Raw genomic sequence first — 21,205 nt, forward strand, 5'->3', positions numbered from 1 at the left:
CATTATGTGCTGACTGAAGCTAGAAATAAAAGTAACTTTGCTTTTAGCCAATTTCTGCTTTACTGTGCCACTGAGACATGTTGTTTGAGACCCCTCATCATTAATGGCCAATGATCCAAGAGTAGAAAAATGGTTTGAGTCATAATTATAAGCAGGTATGACCAAGCTGAACCACGTCTGACCTTAGAATTAAATCCGGCCAGAGAAAAGAGAAATCGTGGTTTGTTCTGTCTTCTATTGCAGGGTTAATGTTTACAATGTCCGTCTGCCCCTTTCTCCCATATTTGGGTGCTCTTCCCCATGCTCCTATGGCATCCTGCATGTGCATGATTCTATCAGCACTAATCTTACTGCCTGCAATTGTTGGTTTAAACATCTGCCTCCCCAGAAGATTTGAGGGCAGAATTTTTTTTTTTTTGGACACAGAGTCTCGCTCTTGTTGCCCAGGCTGAAGTGCAATGGTGTGATCTTGGCTCACTGCAACCTCTGCCTCCCGGGTTCAAGTGATTCTACTGCCTCAGCTTCCCGAAGAGCTGGGATTACAAGTATGTGCCACCATGCCTGGCTAATTTTTGTATTTTTAGTAGAGACAGGGTTTCACCACATTGGCCAGGCTGGTCTCAAACGCCTGACCTCAGGTGATCCACCCGCCTCCCAACTGCTGGGATTACAGGCGTGAGCCACTGTGTCTGGCCCAGACAGCATTTTGGTAAAACTCTGGTTGCCAGCACTCAAACCTGGTGCCTGAAACACAGTAGGTGCACTGCAAATGTGTGCTAAGGTAAGACGTGGGCTCACCTTAAATCATTCACAAGACAGAAGACGGCACTGAAAAAAATCTACGAGGAAACACCAATTTAAAGAAAAAAAAAATGAGAAAAATATCTGTGAGAATAATGGAGCAAACAAGTCCTGAATAAGAGTTCTGCATCTTGGTGGTCATATTTATTGGAAGAGCTTAAGAAAAATGAAAATACCATTTCACTTAAGAAGTTGTGAGTTATCTGCAAATCAACTCATTTCAGGCGTGGAAGAATCCCCATAATTATTTCTTAATATCAAAATGTATGCAGGTTTCTCTTTTGAATGTTTTGTACATTTAGAAAGGCCACTGTACAAAGTCTCCTGTTTTCCATACAGGACAAATTCTTTGTTTCAGCCAACTCTCAATGGAGGGGCAACCAGGACAACGCCATCTCCCCGAACAAAGAGCATTGGAATATTCCGTTTCGTTGACTAGAAAAGAAAAAAAAACAGAACATATTTATACAATTGTGTATTACTGCTTATTGTTTGTGACAGAAATGTTAAAAAATGGATTCATCATGACACAAAAAAATTGGATTAAAAAACCTGATCACTTACCTTGGTAGCACCAAGAACCAATTTATCAACTGCTTTCTTTCGACAGTCGTGGCAGAGACTGGAGCTACCCATTAAAACTCACTCTCCTCCTCCTGGGCACACAGCTGGACTATGTTTCTTATTCTTCCTTGCAACCAGATGTAGCCATCGGATTGCTTTAACCAATGTCAAGTAAACAGAAATGGCAGGACTATATCCAGACTGACCCAGAATGCCCCTCTGCGATCGTTCCTTTAACGCTAAATGAACTAAGATAATGGCGAGAGCTCAGGGATGGCAGAGCCACTGATAGGCAAAGCCTGGGTCCCTGACTTACCACCTGGAAGAAAGCTATTGTGCAGACCTAAACCCCACCAGGGCTGTCATGTGGACAAGAGATCAACTTCTACTTTGCTGAGTCATTATGTGTTACTTCTGTGTGCTATTGTGGTCACACATATGGAATGGATACCTTGACACGTTAGCTTAGTGGTCAGGCCTTGGGCAGCAGAGAAACACATCAATGTTTGAAATCCTAATATTATGCCTTGGCAAAATATTAGATAAAACTTGGAATGTAGCCCAAGGGGCTCCTAAACTTACGAGCTCTGGGAGAAGAGGCTGGAAAAGCCAAATGTTAGTAGGTGTTGCTGTTAGCCTAATGCATTTAGCAGGGCAGTAGAAAAAAACAGAAAAGCTCAGGCAAGAACTAGTTGGCTTTCAAGCAGAGATGAAAAGAAACAGGATTCACAGGGTTAGAAAACCCACTGACTTTTAGACCACAAGTTACAGAAGTAAGTATGAAAAAAGGCTTTGAGAAACAAGGCCCAGTAAAATTCCCCAGGTAAACAAACTCAGCTCTGAGGCAAAGATCAGATTAAGGGTGTTGTCTTTCCACCCAAACTTTTGTAGCAAATGGCCTCAAGGTAGTCAACATTAATTTCAGAAAGCAGAACAGGGGTGAGAAACTGAAGAAATAAAGCAGTCCTATAAACTATGCCTAGGGAAGAGCTTAGACAGGTTACTGGCCCTTTGAATTGTTTGGATGTAAACAGTTCAGAAACCTATGTTCCAAGTTTTTAAAGAAATTGCATTGCCAAAGAAACCATCAGCCTGGCCAAAAAACAAAAACAAAAACAAAAAACAAAAAACCTTTGACTCCTTGAGTCTTCCAGCATAATAGAAGTTGGCCCTGAAAGCTCTGCAGACCCCATTTAGGGTTGCCATATTTTGCAAATCAAGATGTAGGACGCACAATTAAATTTAGTATAAGTTCCAAACACCGGATGGGACATATTTCATCTAATCGGGGGATTTCTGCTGCTACCAGGACAGGGAGCATTCATGCCCTCCCAGTGGGATTCATCACTGTTAGGGACCAGTAACTGTCTTATGTTTCTCATTTCTTCCTTCTCTGAAAGAGAGTTGTTGTGGTGGATATCCTGTCCCTGCTGTGTTTATCATGAATGTTGGAGGGGTAAAATTATTCGTCTTCTTTGGGGTATGGGTGTCTGTACAAGTGACCACATGTAGTCTGACAGAGAAATGAAAGTCACGTGGCAGTCCTGCACCCTGAGCTGGATATCCTGCTTGCATCCTTTGGGGTAGAGATGTGTTCTGTTTGGGAAGTAGGATTCTGCAACACCCACTATCGTTGATCTCTGCAGCAACTTGGCCCTCAAACTGACAAAGCTCAAGACAGCCAAGGGCACACAGCTTTATACAAAGGAAACACAGCACATGCCCGCTGGGCAGCGGCAAGTGTCTCAGCAGAAGTCTTTACAGCATTCCAAGGATTCTTATCTAGCTACCCAAATGACTTCTTAGTTAGCAGGTAGGTGCAGGAGCCATCCTGGCTTAACTGCCCCAAGCTCCACACCAGAACCAGTATCTTTTATAACAGTTCCATAAATGTGGCTTCATAGTCACCAAGGAGGGGGCACACTCCACTCCAAGGGTTGCATTGCTCTCAGGAAAAACCATTGCTATGGGCTCCTAACAGTATTCAGAGCTCATTCACAGTTCTCTCAGTTCAGATGCAGTTTACAAACCAGGGGCCTCTTTTTAAAATATAGCAATATTTTTTATTAACACAGCTGATATTCCAATTTTATCTGTTTCTAGGGAAAATGAACTGGTAAGTTAACCCATGGTCATTTTTCCATAAAGAATTTTTTTTTAAAGCCCTTTGCTCACAGGGATATATAGACACTGGTTGCCACGGGGGCAGACTATGGCAGAAACTGCTAGCTGTTCATAAAAATTCCTTCTTCCTTCCTAGGCACACAATTCTACTGTATTTCCCAGGCTCCCTTACAGTTGGGTAGGGTCATATCACTGAGCTCTATCCTAAAAAATTTAAGAGGTGTAGTACTTCCAGGCTGATTCATAAACTTCTCATGTACACTCCTCCACTCCTTTTTGCTCCCGCTGGCTGGATGTGAAACGATGACAAAAGACTTAGGGGTTGGAGGAGCCACAAGACACAAGGAGTCTGGGTTCCTGAATGACTGCGCGCAGGAAACCTACCTAGAATAATTATGTCATTGAGAAACAAACTCCAGCAGTGCAGAGCCACTGCACATCTGTGAGTCTGCTGAGCCAGTACATGTTTAGGGGGTACCTGTTACCATAGTCTAGCCAACACAAACTAATATGCCCACAACAGTATACTTTCAACAACCCATGTGTGAGGACTCTCCCCTGGGCTGTCTGGTCATAACACCCAGGCAGGAGATCTGGCTACAGATAAATAATTCCTGAGAAAGAAGGGGACTCTAGTACAAGGAGTTCAGTGTGTAAACTTAAGTGCTCTAGGTTAAAAGAAAAAAAAAAGAAAAAAAAAGAAAAGGATGCTATAAACTCAATATCAGAGAAAAGTATTAAATGTTCTAGTACTGGTGATGAATTTCACCCAGAAATTTTTTTTTAAGTGTGCATGTGTGTCCGATAGGTGACAAGGCTTGGATCTGCAGTCCTTGCAATGAAACAGAATCCTCTGTTTAAAACTTAGAGTCAACCTGCAATGAAATCTGAAGTCCACTCATACAAACATTTGCAGTGCCCATTATGTGTCAGGTACTATGATAGGCATTAGACACAGGGAGATGAATAAAACATGGACTGTCCTCCTAGAATCCCCATTCCAGAAATAAAAAGAGAGAGTATGAATTTATTCTGCAGGTATACTCTCACATTAAGAAAAGGATAAAATTGAGATTTCTCCTCTCTGGACAGGCTATCTCTGTAAAAAAGGCAGCAGCCCCAGTCAGGAGCTTATAGCAGACTTAAACGTCTCTGCCTGATGGCTCTGAAGAGAGCAGCAGACCTCCCAGCACAGCATTCGAGCTCTGCTAAGGGTCAGTCTGCCTCCTCAAGTGGGTCCCTGACCCCATGTATACTGACTGGGAGATGCCTCCCAGTTGGGGCCAACAGACACCTCACACAGGAGAGCTCTGGTTGGCATCTGGCAGGTGTCCCTCTGGGTTGAAGCTTCCAGAGGAAAGAACGGGCAGCAATCTTTGCTGCTCTGCAGCCTCCGCTGGTGATACTCAGGCAAACAGGGTCAGAAAACTCCAGCAGACTGGCCACAGAGGGGCCTGACTGTTAGAAGGAAACAAACAAACAGAAAGAATTAGCACGTCCACCGAAAGACCCCATCCGAAAGTCACCAATATCAAAGACAAAAGATAGATAAATCCACAAAGATGGGGAAAAACCAGCACAAAAAGGCTGAAAATTCCAAAAACAAGACCGCCTCTCTTCCTCCAAAGGATCACAACTCCTCGCCAGCAAGGGAACAAAGCTGGACAGAGAATGAGTCTGACTAACTGACAGAAGTAGGCTTCAGAAGGTGGGTAATAACCAACACCTCCGAGCTAAACGAGCATGTTATAACTCAATGCAAGGAATCGAAGAACCTTGAAAAAAGGTTAGTCAAATTGCTAACTAGAATAACCAACGTAGAGAAGAACATAAATGGCCTGATGAAGCTGAAAAACATAGCACGAGAACTTCGTGAAGAATAAACAAGTATCAATAGCTGAATCGATCAAGTGAAGAAAGCACATCAGTGATTGAAGATCAACTTAATGAAATAAAGAGAGAAGACAATATTACAGAAAAAAGAATAAAAAGGAACAAACAAGCCTCCAAGAAATATGGGACTATGTGAAAAGAACAAATCTACATTTGATTGGTGTACCTGAAAGTGACAGAGAGAATGGAACCAAGTTGGAAAACACTTTTCAGGATATTATCCAGGAGAACTTCCCCAACCTAGTAAGACAGGCCAACATTAAAATTCAGGAAATATACAGACCACCACAAAGACGTTCCTCAAGAAGAGCAACCCCAAGACACACAATCGTCAGATTCACCAAGGTTGAAATGAAGGAAAAAACGTTAAGGGCAGCCAGAGAGAAAGGTCGGGTTACTCACAAAGGGAAGCCCATCAGACTAACAGCGGATCTCTCTACGGAAACCCTACAAGCCAGAAGGGAGGGGAGTGGGGGCCAACATTCAATGTTCTTGAAGAAAAGAATTTTCAACCCAGAATTTCATATCCAGCCAAACTAAGCTTCATAAGTGAAGGAGAAATAAAATCCTTTACAGATACGCAAATGCTGCGGGATTTTGTCACCACCAGGCCTGCCTTATAAGAGCTCTGAAAGAAGCACTAAACATGGAAAGGAACAATCAGTACCAGCCACTGCAAAAACATACTACATTGTAAAGAATATGGACATTATGAATAAACTACATTAACTAACGGGCAAAACAACCAGCTAGTATCATAATGACAGGATCAAATTCACACATAACAGTATTAACCTCAAACATAAATGGGCTAAATGCTCCAATTAAAAGAAACAGACTGGCAAATTGGATAGAGTCAAGACCCATCAGTATACTGTATTCAGGAGACCCATCTCACATGCAAAGACACACATAGGCACAAAATAAAGGGATGGAGGAATATTTACCAAGCAAATGTAAAGCAAAAAAAGCAGGAGTTGCAATTCTAATCTCTGATAAAACAGACTTTAAACCAACAAAGATCAAAAGCGACAAAGAGGGGCATTACATAATGGTAAAGGGAACAATGCAGCAAGAAGAGCTAACTATCCTAAATATATATGCACCCAATACAGGAGCACCCAGATTCATAAAACAAGTTCTTAGAGACCTACAAAGAGACTTAGACTCTCACACAATAATACTGGGAGACTTTAACACCCCACTGTCAATATTAGATAGATCAACGAGACAGAAAATTAACAAGGATATTCAGGACTTGAACTCAGCTCTGGACCAAGCCGACCTAATAGACCTCTACAGAACTCTCCACCCCAAATCAACAGAATATATACATTCTTCTCTGCCCCTCATTGCACTTATTCTAAAATTGACCACATAATTGGAAGTAAAACACTCCTCAGCAAATGCAAAAGAAAGGAAATCTTAACAATCTCTCAGACCACAGTGCAATCAAATTAGAACTCAGGATTAAGAAACTCACTCAAAACCACAAATACATGGAAACTGAACAACCTGCTCCCAAATGACTACTGGGTAAACAACGAAAAGAAGGTAGAAATAAAGATGTTCTTTGAAACCAACGAGAACGAAGACACGACGTACCAGAATCTCTGGGACACATTTAAAGCAGTGTTTAGAAGGAAACTTATAGCACTAAATGCTCACAAGAGAAAGCAGGAAATATCTAAAATTGACACCCTAACATCAAAATTAAAAGAACTAGAGAAGCAACAGCAAACAAATCAAAAGCTAGAAGACATGAAATAACTAAGATCAGAGCAGAACTGAATGAGACAGAGACATGAACAACCCTGAAAAAATAATCAATGAATTCAGGAGGGTTTAAAAAAAAAAAAAATCAACAAAATAGACCGCTAGCCAGTCTAATAAAGAAGAAAAGAGAGAAGAATCAAATAGATGCAATAAAAAATGATATAGGGGATATCACCACTGATCCCACAGAAGTACAAACTACAATCAGAGAAGACTATAAGCATCTCTATGCAAATAAACTAGAAAATCTTGAAGAAATGGATAAAGTCCTGGATACTTACACCCTCCCAAGTCTAAACCAGGAAGAAGTTGAATCCCTGAATAGACCAATAACAAGTTCTGAAATTGAGGCAGTAATTAATAGCCTACCAACCAAAAAAAGTCCAGGACCAGACAGATTCACAGCCGGATTCTATCATAGGTACAAAGAGAAGCTGGTACCATTCCTTCTGAAACTATTCCAAACAATAGAAAAAGAGGGAATCCTCCATAACTCATTTTATGAGGCCTGCATCATCCTGATACCAAAGCCTGGCAGAGACACACACACAAAAAAGAAAATTTCAGGCCAATATCCCTGATGAACATTGGTGCGAAAATCCTCAATAAAATACTGGCAAACTGAATCCAGCAGCACATCAAAAAGCTGATCCACCACGATCAAGTCAGCTGCATCCCTGGGATGCAAGGCTGGTTCAGCATATGCAAATCAATAAATATAACCCATCACATAAATAGAACCAGTCACAAAAACCACATGATTATCTCAATAGATGCAGAAAAGGCCTTCAACAAAATTCAACACCTCTTCATGCTACAAACTCTCAATAAACTAGGTATCGATGAAACATATCTCAAAATAATAAGAGCTATTTATGACAAACCTACAGCCAATATCATACTGAATGGGCAAAAACTGGAAACATTCCCTCCGAAAACCGGCACAAGACAGGGATGCCCTCTCTCACCATTCCTATTCAACATAGTATTGGAAGTTCTGTCCAGGGCAATCAGGCATAAGAAAGCAATAAAGGGTATTCAAATAGGAAAAAAGGAAGTCAAATTGTCTCTGTTTGCAGATGACATGATTGTATATTTAGAAAACCCCATCGTCTCAGTCCAAAACCTCCTTAAGCTGATACGCAACCTCAGGATACAAAATCAACGTGCAAAAATCACAAGCATTCCTATACACAAATAACAGACAAATAAAGAGCCAAATCATGAGTGAACTCCCATTCACAATTGCTACTAAGAGAATAAAATACCTAGGAATACAACTTACACGGGATGTGAAGGACCTCTTCAAGGAGAACTACAAACCACTGCTCAAGGAAATCAGAGCGGACACAAATAAATGGAAAAAGATTCTATGATCATGGATAGGAAGAATCAATATTATGAAAATGGCCACACTGCCCAAAGTAATTTATAGATTCAATGCTAACCCCATCAACCTACCACTGACTTTCTTCACCGAATTGAAAAAAAATACTTTAAACTTCATATGGAACCAAAAAGAGCCTGCATAGCCAGGGCAATCCTGGGCAAGAAGAACAAAGCTGGAGGCATCACACTACCTGACTTCAAACTATATTACAAGGCTACAGTAACCAAAACAGCATGGTACTGGTACCAAAACAGATATATAGACCAATGGAACAAAACGGAGGCCTCAGAAATAACACCACACAGCTACAACCACCTGATCTTTGACACAAAGATCTGACACAAGAAATAGGGAAAAGATTCCCTATTTAATAAACGGTGTTGGGAAAACTGGCTAGCCATATGCAGAAAACTGAAACTGGATCGCTTCCTTAAACCTTGTATAAAAATCAACTCAAGATGGATCAAAGACTTACATGTAAGACCTAGGACCATAAAAATCCTAGAAGAAAACGTGGGCAATACCATTCAGGACACAGGCATGGGCAAAGACTTCATGTCTAAAACACCAAAAGCAATGGCCACAAAAGCCAAAATTGACAAATGGGATCTAACTAAACTAAAGAGCTTCTGCATAGCAAAAGAAACTATCATCAGAGTGAACAGGCAACCTACAGAATGGGAGAAAATTTTTGCAATCTATTCATCTGACAAAAGGCTAATATCCAGAATCTACAAAGAACTTAAACAAATTTACAAGAAAAAAACAACCCCATCAAAAAATGGGCAAAGGATATGAAGAGACACTTCTTAAAAGAAGACATTTATGCAGTCAAAAGACATATGAAAAAATGCTCGTCATCACTGGTCAATAGAGAAATGCAAATCAAAGCCACAATGAGATACTATCTTATGCCAGTTAGAATGGTGATCATTAAAAAGTCAGGAAACAACAGATGCTAGAGAGGTTGTGGAAAAATTAGGATGCTTTTACACTGTTGGTGGGAGCATAAGTTAGTTCAACCACTGTGGAAGACAGTGTGGCGATTCCTCAAGGATCTAGAACTGGAAATAAAATTTGACCCAGGCATCCCTTTACTGGGCATACACCCAAAGGATTGTAAATCATGCTACTATAAAGACACATAAACATGTATGTTTATTGCGGCACTATTCACAATAGCAAAGACTTGGAACCAACCCAAATGTTCATCAATGATAGACTGGATTAAGAAAATGTGGCACATATACATCATGGAATACTGTGCAGGTATAAAAAAGAAGGAGTTCATGTCCTTTGCAGGGATATGGATGAAGCTGGAAACCATCATTCTCAGCAAAATATCACAAGATCAGAAAACCAAACACCCCATGTTCTCACTCATAAGAGGAAGTTGAACGATGAGAACACATGGACACAGGGAGGGGAACATCACACACCAGGGCCTGTCGGGAGCTGGGAGGCTAGGGGAGGGATAACATTAGGAGAAATACCTAATGTAGGTGACGGGTTGATGGGTGCAGCAAACCACCAGGGCACGTGTATACCCATGTTACAAAACTGCATGTTATGCACATGTAACCCAGAACTTAAAGTATAATTAAAAAAAAAAAAAGATAAAATTATTTACAGCAGAATAGGTTTAATTAGCAAAATATTGGAAATGGCTATCTGTCCATCAATAGGAAAACAGTTAAATTATGGTACATCTATACAATGAAGTACCATAAAGCTAAAAATGAAAGCACAAGGAAGCTATGTATGAAAGGGAAAGAGCACTGAGATAAAAAAACAGGGGAAGGGAGAATAATTAACATTCATTAGCATATGCATAAATACATGAGAAGATTCTCAAGAAACCAGTAACAGCGCTTATGTCTGGGGGTGGGGTGTAAAGATGATGAACAGAGGATAGGGTGGAAGACTTTTTACTACACTGTGTTCCTTTCTGCATTTTGTGATTTTAAGACTGTGTGAGTCTAGCATCCATTCAAAAAGTTATATTAAAATGGAAGCAACTTAAAATGAGTAAGAAAAGAAATATGTGTTAAGTACTATAGGGTGATATGGACCATGTGGTCTCAGCATGGACCATAAAGAGTTAGCTCTGTATAAGGGAGCAGGTCTAGAGCTGCTCTAATACAAGTGCCACTAGTCAAAGGTGGCTCATTAAATTAAAATTAAATAAAATTAAATGTTCAGTTCCTTAGTCACACCAGCACCCACATCAAGTGCCAAAGAGCCACAAGTGGCTCACAGCTCCTGTAATGACAGCTTAGATAGAAATTTTCACTACTGCAGATAGTTCTATTATTACAGTGCTAATCTACAGAAAGGTCTAGAAGAGCCATCTGATGCTGTAGAAGACTTTCAGGCAAGCAGAGGGAGCAGAGGGCTCAGTTACAAAAGGGTGCAACGTCCCCAAGAGAAACTGTCTGGTGAACCAAACTATGAGGTGTTTGGTGAAGGAAGGTAGTACACATGATGGACAGCCGAAAAAGTAGGCTGGGTCAAATAACACAGACTGTTCACAATCTGTAAAATGGAAACTCCAATTATGGAGGACCAAGAATCAGAAGAGTAAGACTGACTGCTTTCCATCTTCCCCTTTATAAGTCAGCAGTCAAATTAATTATTTAGAAGTCAATTATGTAAGTTATAGGTGGAAAAAAACCCAACAACCCTATGGTTTATGGGTCCCCCATACTGTTTTGGTGATAACGTTGATGTTCATTAGTTATTTCAATAGACGAGAGAGAGAGCAACATGTAAAATCGGTCAAGGTAAGAAACCATTTAGTCTGGTTTCCCATCTTGGTTTCCCATCTTGGAGATGAGTAACAAGAGCGCACAGGACAGTGAAGTAGTTAGTCTCCATGGCACTGAACCAGATGCAGACACTCTCCATAATATCACTGTCTTTCCTTTCTAAGTCTATTGTTAATACACATTTACACACTGAAGTATTCTCAGTCATCCAAAGATTCCATTTTAAATGTTTTACCCAATACATCATGGCAATGTGAAAAAAACTCATTAACTTAACAGACTTGGCTGACTGTTCTGCAGCTGCAATTCTAGGCACAAGAGAGATCACATGCACGCCAGCACACAGCGTTCAGGAGCTAACTAGTCCCAGTAGTAAAGGCAGCAATTAATCTTAATGGAGGTCAGTAACTACTGAGACTGTTATAGACACTCCACCCAGAGAAATGCACATGTGCACAGACACATAGCACCTTCAAACAGTTTCAGGAGGAACCGCACTTGGAGCAGACTACTAGGGATGACAGAGGTGGACCTTGCTGTTGGTTCACTGCAAACATGGAGTAAGTGGCAGTGTTCCCTTCTCTGTAAGAATAGACACCACAGTTGAAGACTCATTTCTGTCACAAGCAGAATTCAAGACAAGAGCATTAAAATGCTTATGAAGAGTCTACTCCCATGGTAAAATTCTTACGTTAATAATGTTACATGAATAAAGCAGAATATTAAAGCTGCACAGTCCATATTTTATCACATTTAAGATATCATTTGTAAGCTTAGTTGAACCGAAAAAGGAAAAATTTTGCCAATTAAATTATGACACAATTCTTTTTTTTATCACATCACCTGTAAGATGCAATCAGATTTTTGAGATGCTAAAATTTAAGAAAAAGTGCATCTTAGAATTGGTACTTATGATTGTGTCCATGTTAAGAAAACAGTAACAACCACCAAACAATAGTTACTAAATGAAATTCCTAAAGGGAAAAAAATGCAGATTTTAAAAAATACTATTCTTTCTTGGAGAAATAAGCCAGCAAAAATACATAAATAAATAAGTAAAAATTTAAAAAACAGAAAAAAATGTGAAATGTTTACACTTAGGAGAAAGAACACTAGCAAAGGAGTCAGGTGTGGTCAGAGAGGAGGAATGCCAGGATAAAGCAGAACTACAAAATCCAATGAAGGCTAACAGTTTAACAGTTACAATGTGCCTGTCACTAATCTGAAGGCTTTTCATGTAGCCCTCAATGAATCCTCTACGGTTATATGAAGTGGGTCCTCTTATTATTCCCAGTTTACAGACAAGGAAACACATTCACAGACAGGGTAGGTGAGCTGGCCCAATTAAAAAGGTGGTAAGCAAGGGAGTCAAGATTTGAATCCATGTAGTCTTGTACTCTGAGCCCACATTTTAACCAGTATGCCCCGGCAGGCTCAGAAACTGGCTTCCCAAATCTTAAAGATCTCTCTGCTACGGCCTGGCACAGTGGCTCACACCTGTAATCCCAGCACTTTGGGAGGCCAGGAGTTCAAGACCAGCCTGGCCAACATGGTGAAACCCTGTCTTTACTAAAAACACAAAAATTAGCTGTGCGTGGTGGCACATGCCTATAATCCCAGCTACTTGGGAGGCTGAGGCACAAGAATTGCTTGAACCCGGGAGGCGAAGGCTGCAGTGAGCTGAGATCGCCATTGCACTCCAGCCTGGGTGACACAGGGAGACTCTGTCCTAGGGGAAAAAAAAAAAAAAAAAAGACCTTTCTGACAAGATCATTGGTGATACTAATAAATGTGATTTTTTTTAAACATTGAACAAATAAAATGAATCTGCATAGCTCAGTGAACTATTTTCTAAAGAACCAGTGCCTGATATAACCAAATCATGCATGAGTAAAAGATCCATTTGAAGTGCAAGGCAGATTAATGAATTTTCACCTAACAAGAGTACAAAAAGTTTACTGTTATCGTTTCAGATTCCAGACTGCAAATAACCCTTGACTGACTACCACTTGTTCAGTTTGGGTGTAGTATCAAAGGTGGAACATCCACAAAACATACTTCTTCCTTTCCAACTACTTATCTGTGTGGTCAGATTTGCTTCATTTACAACATCTCATGATACATTTAATGCAGAAAAAAGATATAAGAATCTTCTAGCTGTCATTGATTAAGCCGAGCATTAAAGAGATTTGCAAAAACGTAAAACAAAGACATTCCTCATTAGACATTTTGTTTTAGAAAATATTTATTGTTCATAAAAATGTTACAGTAACATGTGATAGGTGTTTTGGTTTTGTTCTGAGAGAGTCTCACTCTGTCCCCCAGGTTGGAGTACAGTAGCACGATCTCAGCTTACTGTAACCTCTACCTCCCGGATTCAAGTGATTCTGCTGCCTCAGCCTCCCGAGTTGCTGGGATTGCAGGTGCCTGCCGCCACGGCCGGCTGATTTTTTGTGTTTTTAGTAGAGACAGGGTTTTGCCATGTTGGCCAGGCTGGTCTCAAACTCCTGAACTCAGGTGATACACACGCTCTGGCCTCTCAAAAGTGCTGGGATTACAGGTGTGAGCCACCGTGCCCGGACTTTTTTTTTGAGATGGAGTTTCACTCTTGTTGACCAGGCTGGAGTGCAATGGCACAATCTCAGCTCACTGCAATCTCCACCTCCAGGGTTCAGGCAGTTCTCCTGCCTCAGCTTCCCAAGTAGGGGGGATTACAGGCATATGCCACCACACCTAGCTAAGTTTTTGTATTTTTAGTAGAGACAGGGTTTTGCCATGTTGGCCAAGCTGGTCTTGAACTCCTGACCTCAGGTGATCCACATGCTTCAGCCTCTCAAAGTGCTGGGATTACAGGTGTGAGCCACTGTGCCCGGACTTTTTTTTTTTTTTTTTTTTGAGACAGAGCTTCACTCTTGTTGACCAGGCTGGAGTGCAATGGCACAATCTCAGCTCACTGCAACCTCTGCCTCCAGGATTCAAGCAGTTCTCCTGCCTCAGCCTCCCAAGTAAGTAGCTGGGATTACAGGCATATGCCACCACACCCGGCTAATTTTTTGTATTTTTAGTAAAGATGGGGCTTCACCATGTTGGTGAGGCTGGTCTCAAACTCCTGACCTCAGGTGATCCATCTGCCTTGGCCTCCCAAAGTGCTGGGATTACAGGTGTGAGCCTCGATGCCCAGCCAGGTTTTTTTAATGAATAAATATTTAAAAACTTTTTCAGTTTCAGTTTCTAATAAATTAAGTATTAACAGATCAAATCCATAGAAAATGAAAGAACACTGTCCACTATTACTGTTACACACTACTATACATAGCCACCTTGCATTGTTGTATCTCACTGAATCTGGGAACCCTATGAGGTAAGTGGTAGTATTCCTGCTTACCAATGAGAAGTCGGCTAACTTAATTCCCTTGCCCAAGGTAGCCCAAGTAGGAAGTGGTCAGGCCAGTACTGGCAACAACGTCTGTCAGATGCCAGAATCCCTGCATTTAATTGCTGTGCTCTATTGAGTCCATAAGTAGGTGTCAAAACATGATGCGCTTCCCATAAATATGAGTTAAGCTGTTTGAAAGAGAACAGGTGATATTTGCAAGCAATGAATAGAATTGCATGACTTACTTTATATATCTCTTCATATGTTTCTTCATCAATTTCTATAGTAGTCACAGTTTCTTCCACGTCTCCCAAGATCATATTTAAATGTTGATCATAAGCCTCAAGTGGGAGGGTAAAGAACCAAGAAATTTAATAATCAAATTATGAAAATGATCAAGGCTTAACAATATGCAAATTGCTCAATCACAACTAAGGCATTTGATACTTACATCACAAACTTTTACATGCAAATAAAAAGTAATCCTACTGTACTAATACACTGTTTCTTTACAAGTCATTTTAAATGATTACTTAATTGACCTGATAAAAATATAAAACTGCTCATATGGCCAAAAATAAATTTACTCAAAATCACTTGAAATTATTTTTAAAGTCTCCACCCCACTTGTTATCTAAGGCAGTCACATCATTTATAATATTTAATTATGAAAAACAGCAGATCCATCTTCATCATTTATCAGTAGACATCCTTCAAATTCACCTATAACAATGTGACAAGAAAAATACAGTAAAGAAGATAAAATCCTTTGTTTACTGGTAAGATGATGGCATTGCAGTCTTCTAAAGGCACACGGTAGACTACATGTTGCAGAGAGAAAGTAAGTAGAGCAACACCCTGCCCATTTCTAACCTATCCAAAACTTAAATGCACCTGTGGGCTCAATCAATAAATGTTGCAGCTAAGATATTCAATCCAAGCTCCAAAGTTCATTCATTTTACTAAAAGGTGCACTTTAAAGCTGGGACTTTGTTCAGAACTCAAGTTTACTTCTAACAACGTGTTACATGGTTCACCTGCTCACATCAAAATAAAAGTCACTTGTCAGCCACGTGGGGAACTGCTTTAAGCAGGGCACACTAACAAGAGCAAAAATGTATAACTGAGGGGCACAAAACAAACAGAAAGTTGGGGCCATTTAGGATAGAGACCATCAAGTTTACACAAGGAACTGAAGAAGCCTCCAAGGGCCACAGACTTAAGTAATTAAGCTCAATTCCATTTGTATTCCCGAAGTTACCACTATTCCTTTCCTGGAGTCTCTCTTCCTTTAAGGCCAACTGTAGATTGTCTCCCTGGGTCCCTATTTCCTTTCCAAGCCCAGAGGTTCTTTATCGTTAGGTTTTGTGGAAGGTGGAACCACAGTACTTAAGAGTGTGGCTCAGGTCAGACAATCTAGATTCAAATTCTAGCTCTCCCTTTACTGGCAAGTGACTGTACCTTTCTGAGCCTGAGCTTCCTACAGTGCAAAGCAGGAATAATTAGTATGTATCATCACAGGGTTGTTATAAAGATTAAATCAGATATCACACACAAAATGCTTAGAATAATAGTAGCTGGTCTATAACTAATGCTCAATAAATGTTAGCTATTTTTAATCACTTTAGGGTAAAGTAGCAACACTAAAAACAACACACTTAGGAAAGCAACAAGTCATTAAGGAGAGGCAAAACCTTGAGGGTACTCTATGAGCAAATGGGATTACTTCAAGGGACCAATTCTACAGATATTTTGCAGATATGCACAAATAAATATGTAAAAAAAATGCTTACTGCAAGTATTTATGTAAGTATTTGCAGCAAGAAATGAAAAAAAAATCGATCACTATCATATACAGAATCCTAGGGAGTCATTAAAGAGAACAAATGAGAATTAAATGCACTAATGATCAATAATCTTGAAGAAAGATTAAGTGAAAAAAAAAAGGTGCTGAAAAACGTGTATAGCAGGATCCACGTTTTGTAGAGGTAGGGTGTACATAGTGCAAGTATGTGCATATGTACATATATGAATGTATGTGTGTAAACATACAGAAACAGTAACCCAATTTTTAATTTTTTTATTTTAATTTTTTGTAGAGACAGGATCTCTCTATGTTGCCCAGGCTGGCAACACAGAGAACTCCTGGCCTCAAGTGATCCTCCTGCCCCAGCCTCCCAAAGTGCCGAGATTACAGGGATGAGCCACTACACCCGGCCAAGATAATCCAATTTTTAATAGTGGTTACCAGTAGAGGAAATGGGATTTCACTTTTTACTCTATATATTTTTGTGCTGTTTAACTTTTCATAATAAAACACATATTTGTGTTTTAAGTTTAAAAAACATTTAAGAATGGAGGACAAATAAATGTTATTTACAAATAAACAGAAGGGAAAAATGAAGGGAATAAAAATGTTCTATAATAAACATATTTCTATTAAAAGAAAAAATATTAAAAATGTGAATACATGCAGCTTCATCTGGCTTATGGAAACATGGGTGATTTTCCACTACCCTCTCTTCCTTCAAAATACCTTTTCACTCTGGACAAATTTTACATTTCAAGGGAGTGGGGGTGGGAAGGAATCTGATTTCAAGGTAACTTGATAAATTTACTCACATGTAATCTGCCTCGAAGCTCTCGGTCATTTCTCATCTTCACATAAATTCGCTCATCTAGGCTGAGCCTGATAAGATCCAGGGGCTCCTCTACAGTGTTGGTAGTTTGTTGCTGATAACAGAAACAGGTTTAGTAATATAGTACTAGAGATAAAGTAGTGCTTAAATCACTGCTATGCTGTATGACCATGTGCAAGTTATTTAACCTTTTTCTGCCTCAGTCTCCTAATCTGTAAAATGGAGATAATAGTGTCTACCTAATACTGTTTTTTTTTGTTTTTTTGTTTTTTTGTTTTTTTTTTTTGAGACGGAGTCTTGCTCTGTCGCCCAGGCTGGAGTGCAGTGGCCGGATCTCAGCTCACTGCAAGCTCCGCCTCCCGGGTTTACGCCATTCTCCTGCCTCAGCCTCCCGAGTAGCTGGGACTACAGGCGCCCGCCACCTCGCCCGGCTAGTTTTTTGTATTTTTTAGTAGAGACGGGGTTTCACCGTGTTAGCCAGGATGGTCTCGATCTCCTGACCTCGTGATCCGCCCGTCTCGGCCTCCCAAAGTGCTGGGATTACAGGCTTGAGCCACCGCGCCCGGCCCTAATACTGTTTTTATGAGGCTTAAGTGACATATATGAAGGCTTAGAACAGAACTTTTCACATAGTATGTGCTATATAAATGTAGATTAAAACACGCATACATAAGAAGGAGTTACACAGCAAAATAATCATGACTATACTTTGTTCCCTCAAAATCCAAACTGCCTGACCCGATTTCAGGGTATAGGGTCTTAGGAACTTTAGCTTTATCTCAAATATTATGTAATCATAGGAAAAACACTCACTTAATGCCTACCATGTACTAGTCAGAATGCCAAGTAGAGGTGTAGGTTTATGGGAAGATTATGAATTCAGCACAGGTTGAGGTTAGGCTGCCAACTGGCCAGTAAGATGAATATTTAGTAGCCAGAATAGAACACTGGTTCAAAGCACTGGCTTAGTCGGGCATGGTGGCATGTGCCTGTAGTCCCAGCTACTCCGAGGCTGAGGTGGGAGGATTGCCTGAGCCTGGGAGGTGGAGGTTGCAGTGAGCCAAGATGGTGCCAGCAAGCAAGCAAGCACTGACTTTGGAGTCAGGCAGTCCAGGTTCAACTCCTGGCTGTGACCTGACACTTATGAACTGAGATTAAAAATCATGCCATCTGTAATTCTCAGATTCTTCATTTGTAATTGAGAAAGCCACAACCTTCCTTCTGGATTCTTATGAGGATGAAACTAGTTAATGCATTTAAAACAGTGCCAGGAAAGCAGAAAATATTAATACTTAGAAATGGTTCCTATTGGCTGGGTGTGGTGGCTCACGCCTGAATTCCAGCACTTTGGGAGGCTGAGAAAGGCAGATCACCTGAGGTTAGGAGTTTGAGACCAGCCTGGCCAACATGGTGAAACCCCGTCTCTACTAAAAATACAAAAATTAGCCAGGCGTGCTGGCACGTGCCTGTAGTCCCAGCTACTTGGGAGGCTGAGACAGGAGAATCGCTTGAACCAGGAGGCAGAGGTTGCAGTGAACTGAGATCACGCCACTGCACTCCAGCCTGGGCGATAGAGTGAGACTCCATCCAAAAAAAAAAAAAGAAAAGAAAAGATTCCTACTAATATTATATTATTAAAGAACTGCTGGAAACACTGGTTTTAGAGGTCAGGGCTAGGATGACTTGGGGTCACCCACATGGAAGAGAGGGTTGCAGCCATTAAAGAGTTAGATGATTCAAGGAGAGCTTCTTTAGTAAGTACACAAGGCCAGTGGAGGAAGGTAACTGAATTCGTAACAGGCGCTAAAGATTCAAAAGGCCCGATGAGAGAAAAAAAAATAACCTAACTCAACTGGTCCCTATGTCCCTCAGTTCAACAGGTGTTTGTTAAAGGATCAGATAACCAACTGTTAGATTACAATGATACAGAAGTCACAATCTCCACCCTCAAGGAGCTCATTCTAATGTGGATAGGCATATGGATAATTATAATACTGTAAGAATATGCACATGACAGAGCTCTACTACTACCTAAGCCTCTGTCTGGGATGCCCACTTTCTGTTCTTTTCATCCTGTAGCTTTATACGTTGGCTTTTAAAAGAGGCCTCCTCTGATCATCTAACTCATTCACTCAAATATTTGTTGAGTATTTCCAGCACTGTTCTAAACCCCAAGGACAAAAGAATGAACAAAACAAAATCCCTACTGTTATGGCACTTACATTCTAGTCAGGAGAGATACACATTAAACAAAGATGCATACATTTAATATGAAAAAATAACGTTCTATGAAGAAAAATGAGGCAGGGTAAGCAGAGTAGGGGGAGTGCTATTTGGGCAGAAGTCCTCTCTGAGGAGGTGAGATTTCAGTAGAAAGTTTAAGTTGTAGCATGATCTCCAAAGATATTTGAGGAAGAAAAAGACCAGGTGAAAAAGCTTCTAGGACCATCTGTTATTCTGCATACCAGTTCCTTGTTTTCTTCATAGCACATCACAGTTCCTATAAATCTTACATATTTATATTTACCTGTTCTCCTCGCCAATATAAGCTCCAAGTCATGACAAGGATCACTTATATATCGATGTCAGTGTCCCTGGCTCTTAGAACAGTGTCTAACCATACAAAGCTGATGTTCACTTTCTCTGCTGAATGAGTAAATAATTGTTGTGCTCAGTAATGATAACAACTCCTAACTTTATTATCTGGCTTTCTATTGGAATCCTGACAGCTCCGTGAGGTAGGCACGCATAATAATTTACAGATTTAAAAAAACGAAGCGAAGAGTGTGATGAATAGTCATCAGGTGGCCTTCTAACGGAAAAGACCTCAGGGCCTGCAGCAAAATTCGGACAGGGGTGTTTACGGAAAGGATGGGGCGGATTAGGCCGTGTGACTTGGAAAGAAGAGGCGCGACTGGCCATTTTTCCTGAGTTTGGAAAAAGCAGTTTAGTACAAGAAGCGGCTCCGAGCCACCGCCTTAAAATTCACTCACCTGGTCTACGTCGTCCGCCATGTTTCAAACCCTGCGCCCTTTCCCGCCTCTCGCGAGAACACAAGAGCAACGCCGAGCTCCGGAAACGTGATGCTACAATACACCGGAAATAGAAACCTGCTGTGCTCTTGCCTGCTTCCCGCGGTTTTTTAGTGGCCACGGGTATGGGGCGGAGCTTCCTTTGGGGGCGTGACTAGGCCTCCAGCGAAGGGGCGTGGCGAGACGCGCCCGCCCCGGGGCGGGGCCTGCGTTCTAACGCATCGCGGCCTGGTGCGTCACTCGCGAAGTGGGTTTTTCCCCGACAAGCAATATGGCTCGGAAGCGCGCGGCCGGCGGGGAGCCGCGGAGACGCGAAACGCGCAGCCAGAAGTCCAAGGCCAAGAGCAAGACCCGGCGTGAGGAGGAGGAGGGTGAGAGCGTGGCCCAGCGGGCTTCGCGGGAGACTCTGCCGGTGGGCGGAGGAGGCCCAGAGGCAGGGGCGGCGGGAGTCCAGACGCGGAGGCCGGGTGGAGGTTGCTGCGCGCGTTCCGCGCAGTGGGGGCAGCACGGCAGGCCGCGGCCGGCCCTCCCCGCTGTCCCTGCGCCTTTGTCCTCTGCACCCAGAGCGGCTTCCCGTGAGCCTCGCCCGACCCAAGCTCCTGCGTAGCTTCTTTCCCGCTCCCCGTTGTCCAGAGGATACAGCGCAGATGTTCAGGGTTGAACGCGGAGAAGGCAGTTATTTGTGTCCCAGGAAAACGGACGGACGGACCAGGACGTAGAGTGATGCAGTGTGCTGACTCCCGAATGATAACTTCAGCTGAGTCTCGCCCAGAGTTCCACAGTGGGATCCCACCTGACTTCCCCTCGTGGATATTGGATAGGCTTCTTACATTTGTCATGGA

At 41.5% G+C, this 21,205-nt stretch overlaps 2 protein-coding genes across 8 annotated transcripts in view; one reads left to right on the forward strand and one right to left on the reverse strand.

The window, feature by feature from the left end:
* Positions 1-917: 917 nt before the first annotated feature.
* Positions 918-20,590, reverse strand: LSM3 (LSM3 homolog, U6 small nuclear RNA and mRNA degradation associated). Its single transcript, XM_025375353.1, has 4 exons — positions 20,325-20,590; positions 17,315-17,425; positions 14,938-15,033; positions 918-1,236 (listed from the first exon to the last, which is right to left on the reverse strand). The coding sequence occupies exons 1-4, from the start codon at positions 20,343-20,345 to the stop codon at positions 1,156-1,158; spliced, it is 309 nt and encodes a 102-aa protein (XP_025231138.1). The 5' UTR covers positions 20,346-20,590; the 3' UTR covers positions 918-1,155.
* XPC (XPC complex subunit, DNA damage recognition and repair factor) overlaps positions 20,423-21,205 on the forward strand; it is a 33,668-nt gene continuing 32,885 nt past the window's right edge. For 3 of the 7 annotated variants that reach the window (XM_025375348.1, XM_025375350.1, XM_025375349.1), the window contains exon 1: positions 20,621-20,734. In XM_025375348.1, the coding sequence (XP_025231133.1) occupies positions 20,635-20,734 (100 nt within the window). In that variant the 5' untranslated portion in view covers positions 20,621-20,634. Of the gene's footprint in view, positions 20,735-21,205 lie in introns of all 7 variants that reach the window. The other 4 variants (XM_025375345.1, XM_025375351.1, XM_025375347.1 and 1 more) reach the window with 4 other exon arrangements.

This window comes from Theropithecus gelada, chromosome 2, assembly GCF_003255815.1.
Source record: "Theropithecus gelada isolate Dixy chromosome 2, Tgel_1.0, whole genome shotgun sequence".
Lineage (NCBI taxonomy): Eukaryota > Metazoa > Chordata > Mammalia > Primates > Cercopithecidae > Theropithecus > Theropithecus gelada.

What these genes read in the sequence shown, in the direction of transcription:
- LSM3 (XM_025375353.1), bottom strand. Translation starts at nt 20,345, where the DNA reads ATGGCGGACGACGTAGACCAG. An exon ending in AGCTTCGAGGCAGATTACAT is followed by an intron (nt 15,034 to 17,314) that starts GTGAGTAAATTT and finishes CTCCCACTTGAG; the next exon opens with GCTTATGATCAACATTTAAA. An exon ending in CATATGAAGAGATATATAAA is followed by an intron (nt 1,237 to 14,937) that starts GTAAGTCATGCA and finishes TTTCTTTTCTAG; the next exon opens with TCAACGAAACGGAATATTCC.